Genomic DNA, 8,539 nt, shown 5'->3' with positions numbered 1-8,539 from the left:
AAGTTATGATTCGGATAACTTTCGTTATGTATTCCGACCGAATGAACGGTGAATTAATTGAATTTCTGACCAAGATTGGTGAATAACGTTTAAGTTATGATTCGGATAACTTTCGTTATGTATTCCGACCGAATGAACGGTGAATTAATTGAATTTCTGACCAAGATTGGTGAATAACGTTTAAGTTATGATTCGGATAACTTTCGTTATGTATTCCGACCGAATGAACGGTGAATTAATTGAATTTCTGACCAAGATTGGTGAATAACGTTTAAGTTATGATTCGGATAACTTTCGTTATGTATTCCGACCGAATGAACGGTGAATTAATTGAATTTCTGACCAAGATTGGTGAATAACGTTTAAGTTATGATTCGGATAACTTTCGTTATGTATTCCGACCGAATGAACGGTGAATTAATTGAATTTCTGACCAAGATTGGTGAATAACGTTTAAGTTATGATTCGGATAACTTTCGTTATGTATTCCGACCGAATGAACGGTGAATTAATTGAATTTCTGACCAAGATTGGTGAATAACGTTTAAGTTATGATTCGGATAACTTTCGTTATGTATTCCGACCGAATGAACGGTGAATTAATTGAATTTCTGACCAAGATTGGTGATTTAAAGTGCCTCGTTAAAACCTTCTCGGTAGAAAACCCTGCTTAGGGATAAAACTACCGAGCGAGGAAAGAGTGCACTAAGTTTATTCATCAACTGTAATAGAATTTGAGATGCGTGGCATTCCACGTTCTCGGTACAGATTTTCCTGACAAATATTCTAAGTAATAAGCTCCTCCTGTTGCTGTGTCGGAGATGCGGAACGGACCTTCCCAATTGCTTGAAAACTTTCCTCCATCCTTCCGGGCGTCGCTGCGCATGCGCCAAACTAGATCTCCTTTCTGATAGCTTCGTGGCTTCACTTTGGAGTTGTACCTTCGTGCTGCTCGTATCTTGCATGCTTCTTCCCTTATCTTGCATTTGCCCCTTAATTCATTGATGAGGTCGAGGCCGACTAGTAGACTTTCCTTGTTTAAGTCTAGGTCTAACGTCTGTCGGCGTAGTGAAGGCTCGCCGATTTCGACCGGAATCATGGCTTCTGTGCCGTACGTCAGGCTATAAGGTGTTTCTTGAGTTGTTGACTGGGGAGTACAACGATAAGCCCACAGAACCTCTAACAATTCTTCAGTCCAATTTCCCTTGGACGGGCCAAGTCTCTTCTTTAACTCATTGAGAATAACTTTGTTGGCGGCTTCCGCCTGACCGTTGGTTTGAGGGTGTTCGACCGAACTCGTTATATGTTTGATGTGAAGTTTCTCATAGAATTCAACTAGCCCACGGTCGGTGAACTGTCGACCGTTGTCTGTGATAATGATCTGAGGTAGGCCGAACCTGCAGACAATGTTTTTCCACACAAAGCTTTGTACGTTCCGGGCGGTGATGGCTGTTAGTGGTTCAGCCTCAATCCATTTGGTAAAGTAATCTATACCCACCAGTAGGAACTTGCATTGCCCTTTTCCGGGTGTGAAAGGTCCGATAATATCCATTCCCCATTTCACGAACGGCCAAGGGGATAGGATGTAGTGCAAGTGTTCTGGTTTTTGGTGCAATAAGGTGCCGAACTCTTGACATTTCACGCACTTTTGAACGTATTCAGTGCAGTCTCCCTGTAAGGTCGGCCAGTAGTATCCTGCTCTTAGAATTTTGGCGGACATAGTCCGCGCTCCTGAATGGGTTCCGCATATCCCTTCGTGTAACTCGGTCATTACATAAGTGACTTGTTCTGGACCAAGGCATTTTAGGAGGGGACGGGAATACCCTCTCCTGTAAAGATCTTCGCCAATCAGTATGTATCGGGCGGCTTGTAACTTCATCGTTTTCTCCAAATGTGGATCGCATACACCATCGGTAAGATATTGTTTTATGGGAGTCATCCAGTTAGGTTGGGTGTCAGTCGCCATGCATTCTTCGGTACCAACACTTGGTTTAGCCAGGGTCACGTGTATGGCCGACCGGTGGACGCCTTTCTTTTTTAGGGTAGCCAATCTCGATAGAGCGTCCGCCCTAGTATTATTTTCCCTCCGTACGTGTTGGAAGGAGATTTCTTTGAACCTGTTTAGAAGATTTTTTACGAAATGAAAATACTGTTGGAGTAATGTTTCTCTTACCTCATACTCCCCTGTAAGTTGTCCGACGACTAGACGGGAGTCGCTTTTACAAGTTATATTTGTTATCTCCAATTCAATCGCCAGATGCAAACCTGCGATTATAGCTTCGTATTCGGCTTGATTATTGGAAGTTTTAAATTCAAATTTCATGGCTTGTTCGACAACAATCTCCCCTGGTCCTTCAAGTACAACTCCTGCTCCGGACGAACGACTGTTAGATGACCCATCTACGTATAGTGTCCATCGGGGAGTCCGTTCGGTCGGATAGGGAGTGAGTTCTGCTGTGAAGTCGGCGAGGGCTTGGGACTTGATGGCTCCCCTGGGTTGGTATTCGATGTGGAATTCTGACAGTTCGACTGCCCAACCTATCATTCGTCCGGCGAGGTCAGGTTTGGTGAGAATCTTCATAATGGGATAGTTAGTCCTAACAATGACCTTGTGATTTTGGAAATACATCCGCATCCGTCGTGCGGTAATGACCAAAGCGAAGGCAACTTTTTCGACCATTTGGTACCGGGTTTCTGCGTCATGTAAGACTCGACTTACAAAATATACTGGTCGTTCTTCCGCTTCAATTTCTTGTACCAGAGCGGAACTCACCGCTTCATTGGAGACGGCGAGGTAGACCACAATGGGTTCCCGTGCGTTCGGTTTCTGGATGACCGGTGGAGATGCCAGAAATGCTTTTAACTGTTGGAAATTTTGTTCACATTCATCTGTCCATTCAAATTTACTTGTCTTCTTCAGAAGTTTTATGATGGGTCTCGTTCGTTCGGCAAGCTTGGGTACGAATCGAGACAACGAAGTGAGACGGCCGACTAGTCTCTGGATCTCTTTGAGTCCGTTGGGACTTCGCATTTCGGTGATTGCCTTGCATTTTTCTGGATTAGCCTCTATACCCCGATGTGTGAGCATGAAGCCTAAGAACTTCCCCCCTTCTACGCCGAACGCGCACTTCTCCGGGTTTAAACGCATGCGGTATTGACGCAAGGCTTGAAAAACCTCTTTTAAGTCAGAAACATGTTGTTCGCAAGAGTCTGATTTGACGACGATGTCGTCAACGTATACTTCTACATTCCGACCGATCATGTCGTGGAATACGTGATCCATGAGTCGCTGGTATGTGGCTCCTGCATTCTTGAGGCCGAACGGCATGACTTCATAGAAGAAATTATCAGAATCTGTTCTAAACGCGGTTTTTTCTCGATCACGGTGGTACATTTGTATTTGATTGTAACCTGAATAAGCATCAAGGAAACTTAAGATTTGATGACCGGCTGCACCGTCGACCAGCCGGTCGATAGTAGGTAGAGGATACGAGTCCTTTGGGCACGCCTTGTTAAGGTCTGTGTAGTCTACGCACATTCTCCATTTTCCATTCGTCTTTTTTACCATCACTACATTGGCTAGCCATGTCGTATAGTGGGCCTTTTGAATAAAACCAGCTTGGATTAGCTTGTCGGTTTCTTCTCGTGCGGCTTTGCGCCGTTCTTCACCTAGTTTCCTTTTCTTTTGAGCGATCGGCCTGGCCTCTGTATAAATAGACAATCGATGGGTAATCACATCTGATTTTACCCCTGGCATGTCTGCGGCCGTCCAGGCGAAAAGATCAGCGTTCTTTGTTAATGTTTTACCGATCGTCTCTCGGTCGTCTGGTTTGAGGGATGTTCCCATGTATGTTTTCCGGTCTTTGTCCCGAAGGAATATGGGTTGAAGATCTTCTCCTGCTTCCATTCGGGGATCATCCAGTCGAGGATCTAGATCGACTAAAGCGACCAAGTGTCTTCTAGATTCTCTTCCTCTGGAGCGTCTTTCTGTTGACCGACCTCTTCGCTCTGTGGTCCGTTCGGCTGACGTGGTATAAAGCCTTCGGGTCGGCTCCACCTTCAGGCTAGCTACATAACACTCTCGTGCTGTCTTCTGGTCTACATGCACGGTTGCTATATCTCCATTGACCGAGGGGAACTTCATAGCTAAATGAGGAGTTGAGACAATGGCTTTCAATCTGTTGATAGATGGTCGACCGAGCAAAATATTGTACGATGTATTGGCATTAACGAGTAGATATCGTATGTTGATGGTCTTGCTGAGGTAATCATCCCCGAACGTGGTGTATAGATCGATAAATCCTTTCGTATCCACTCTTTCCCCTGAGAAACCAACTATCTGCTCGTTGTAGGGTTGTATCTCTGCTTCTGGAATCTTCATCTTCTTAAACGTTTCCCAATATAGGATGTCGACCGAGCTACCCTGATCTACCAAAACTTTTGCAATTGCAAATTTATCTATCTCCACAGTTATTACCATGGGGTCATCTTGAGATGGATCGATTGCTGTGAAGTCTTCGTCAGTGAAAGTGATTGGTGGTATATGCGGTCGGCGTTGTGTGGGAGTCGAATGAACGGATTGAATTGCTCTCAAATGTTTTTTCCTGGCTGAATTAGAGCATCCTCCACCCGCAAAGCCACCTGCAATGTAATTAATTTCTTGAGGGGGCTGACCGAGCGACACCGGTCCAGCGATTGTATTGATGACTGTGCGAACTTTTTGTTTAGTTCGACTTCTACGTTCAGGGCTTTCGCTTTTAGGCCTCGTTCGTCTGATCGGACTTTCGCTTCTTTTTCTTCTGCTTGAACGATAGTGGTTGTCACGGGTTCGGTCGTCTCTTCGTCCCGAACGTTCGCGGGGATCATGATCACGCTGGGGTGACCTGGGTGCCGTGATGGTGGTTTTCACGAACTTGCGCAGATGGCCGGCCTGGACGAGCTCTTCAATTTTATCTTTCAGTGCTTGCCATCCTTCGGTCGTGTGGCCATAGTTACGATGGTATTGGCAACGTTTACTGGTGTCGGCATTGGGAGGGTTTTGTGATGGCCTCAACGTCGGAATCAATTCAATCTGCAGTGCTTCGTCGAGAACCTTACCCCTTGGTACAATCAAGGGAGTGTAGTTATGGAAACGGGGTCCCCTATTGGGGCGATGTCGTTCTCGGTCGGTCGGTATTGTGGGGGGACGAATTTCTTTGCTCTTGTCCGTGTTCTCAGCATAAGTTTTTCGATGATAGTCAATATGTTCTTCTATCTGCATGAACTTTGTTGCTCTTGTTCTTAATTCATCCATATTGCACGGAGGTCGTTTGATAAGGCTTTCAGTGAACCTTCCTGGTAGTATGGCCGAGACCAAATGGTGCATGGCTATTTCTGGATTAAGATTACGAATGTTCATACACACTTTGCTAAATCTGTTCATGAATGTTCTCAATGATTCTCCCCTTTCTTGTTTGACATGTAGAAGAGACATGGAGGATGTCCGATGAGGTCTACTTGTGGCGTATTGCGTGGTGAACTTCAATTCCAAAGCGTCGAAGCTTGCAATGGAATTGGGTGGAAGGTCCGAAAACCATCCAAGGGGGCCTTCCCTGAGAGAGGTGGGGAAGATTTTACACCATACCGTTCGGTCGGTCGTGTAAAGGGTCATTTGAGTTCTAAATATATTCAGATGTTCGTCTGGGTCTGTGGAACCGTCGTAAAGGTTTATCGTTAGGCCCCTCCACTTGTCAGGGAGAGGAGTGGCTATGATGTCATCAGTGAACGGATGGCCTTTTGGGTTTGCTACCTCATTTGGGGTTACTGGCTTCACACTCTGACGGGTGTGTTGAACGAGTGACGTGTGAGGTGTAGCCTGGGCTATTGTTCTTGTTCCTGATTGGAACGGTGATGGAGAAGGTGCACGTGAATGCCCTTCGCGTTCAGATTGCTCAAGTCTATCCAACAATCTCTTGTTCTGTTCTTTCAATTGTGCTATCTCCTCTGCGTGTTGTTGACGCTCTTCTTCTCGTCTTTTCCTTTCTTCATCCTGGCGAAGTTGATCGATGACTCCTTTTTGAAGTAACTCCTGCATCTGAATCTGGAGGGTTTGTAGTATGGTCCTATGCTCTTCAGAGATATCATTGTTGTTGTTGTTTGCCGTTGAGCCCATCTTCAAGCGTTGGGATCTTTGGGTCTGGAAATAATGATTACTCGGCCCCACGGTGGGCGCCAATTGTACCTGTATGGATATTGGGGACTGAGTAATGTTGATCCACGTCGATACAAGGTGTCTTCTTCCCTCTGGGTTGTCCTATTCTTCAAGTCTTGTTTCTCTTCGCGTGCTTCGGTCGGTCGGCGGGGGTACCTGCGATTGCACTCCGACGCTCAAGTCAGCAATGGTGCTCAAGTGAGAATTCTCTGATAGTATGGAAAACGTACCTTTTCCCCCTTTTCAGAAGTCCCTTTAGTAGATTGACCTGGGCCTTGGCCATGTGGGCCAATCAGTTGATGGTTAGAGACATGCTTAGTGGTCTTTGGGTCGTGCCTGGTGGTTTCCTGAAAACCAGGGGAGTGGTCTAGAGAACGTGTTTTTACTTCGTCAATGGTTGTTATAACTGCTCTTTTCTACACGTGTAACCACGTTCTGGATTAAATTAGATTTATTCGACATAAACCATTCGGTGGTCCAGGCTCGAGGTCATGGAAGGACGAAGAGTCGTATAAGACGCAGGGGTTTTTGTAATAATTTTACCATGAGAATGCTGCGGTCGTCCGGTGCCGACCGGTACAATGACAATTTTAGAATTTTCACAAAGACAACGTAAGGAATAGCTATCACTCATCTCATAGGGTGCTGATGTCCAACAATTGTATCATAATGGTATTGGAAGGTACTATTAAGAATGGAACATATAACAATATAAATGGGGATCTTAGTTTGGGTGAATTGTTATGTCATTTCAACTAAAAAAATTTGAAGTGCAAAATGGAGGTTATTAAGTATGTGGGAAAATTTATATTAATGGTACAATTGGTTTTTGTTATTAGGGATATGGGTAATTTCTTTTTTTATTACGTATATTGGTAAATTGTGGGTATAGAAAACGATTTTATTTAATGAATTATTTTGAATCAGTATGACTTCATGTATACGAAAAAGAAATAGTTAAAGAAAAGAATGATTTGATTATTATTATTATAAATTTTTTGAGTTTGATAAGTTTAGAAATTAATTAATTGAAGTCGTGGATCTACTAAACAATTTCAAGTTTCGAAAAAAATTTGGATTTTGAAAAAAATCTGTTTCTCCTACATCACTAAAGTTGATTTGAAAATTCAACTTATGTAGGAGTCGTGCAGGTGATGAATAAGTATGATGTTTGTAATGTATTTGGTTTATTTTTTAATTGAATCGTGGTGCATTTGATTATTTGAGTTATGATACAATAATAGTTTCATAATTGATAGTTTCCTAGTTTAAGGACGAGCCCTTGCTCTAATGATTGAAATTTAGCAAAAAAAGTTAATTGGTTTAATGGATTTCACAAAATCACTTCCACATGAAAATAATTATAAAAAAATAAAAAATAAAAAATCAACAAAAAAATGACAATTTTTTTAATTAGTAAAAAGAATGAAAATATTGTTTATTAATATATTTTGCATTTTTTTTAATTTATTACTGTTATAAATTTTTGAAATGTAGGTAATCGTATGAAATTTATTTATTGTGAGTAAGAAAAAAATATTACGTTAAATCATGTAATAAAATAGAGATAAAAATTAAATAGTTTTTTTTATTGACAATAAAAAAAAATAGGAACAATTTTAGGGGTGATCCAACCCTTATACATAAATACATGACAATAAACTCCTATTAGATCACCTACCTACCAACTTAGCAAACCCAACCTTAACGAATCAACCTCATACAAGTCATAGGATTTAATACCCAACTAGAATACAGGAAATATGCAGAACGAGACTTTGCATGAATCCAAGACCATACCTTAACTTGCACCGAAGCGAACACTTCAGACACATCTGCCACTCTGCTATTAAAGATGACCGAGTTCCTAAGATTCCAGATTTCGCCAACCCAAATTGTACCCCAAACGTCGTCAATCGAAACAGAAGCCTGACTCCTCCTTAATTGTGCAAAGTTTGACTTAGAGTCCTTGTGAAATACAAACGACACACCAAGTCACTCAAAGCATAGACACCAAATACGCCAAGCAAACTTGCAAACAAAGAATAAGTGACACGACGACTCCTCCTCCTTCATAAAAATTAAATAGTAAGTTAAGTCTTGTAAGTAGAAATAAAATCTATAACTACTAAATAGTCAAACTTATTTATTATATTATTATTTATGATATAATTATTGTCATTATTATTACCACTATTATTTAAAAAAAATTATATAAAGTATTGTTTTTTCATTGTTATAATTGAGAAGATATTATATTTTTATTATTTTAAACAATACTTATTTTAATATAATTTTTAAGACAAAAAATTGTGACTTAAATATCAATAATTTATAATTGTTATAAGT

At 41.8% G+C, this 8,539-nt stretch overlaps 1 protein-coding gene across 1 annotated transcript; it reads right to left on the bottom strand.

The window, feature by feature from the left end:
• Positions 1-718: 718 nt before the first annotated feature.
• On the bottom strand, positions 719-6,151 carry LOC137820634 (uncharacterized). Its single transcript, XM_068624807.2, has one exon. The coding sequence runs from the start codon at positions 6,149-6,151 to the stop codon at positions 719-721; it is 5,433 nt and encodes a 1,810-aa protein (XP_068480908.2).
• Positions 6,152-8,539: the final 2,388 nt, after the last annotated feature.

The sequence above is a fragment of the Phaseolus vulgaris genome, chromosome 9 (assembly GCF_051622355.1).
Source record: "Phaseolus vulgaris cultivar YP4 chromosome 9, ASM5162235v1, whole genome shotgun sequence".
Lineage (NCBI taxonomy): Eukaryota > Viridiplantae > Streptophyta > Magnoliopsida > Fabales > Fabaceae > Phaseolus > Phaseolus vulgaris.
The sequence above is the reverse complement of the archived record's forward strand: the minus strand, read 5'-3'. Positions and strand labels throughout refer to the sequence as shown.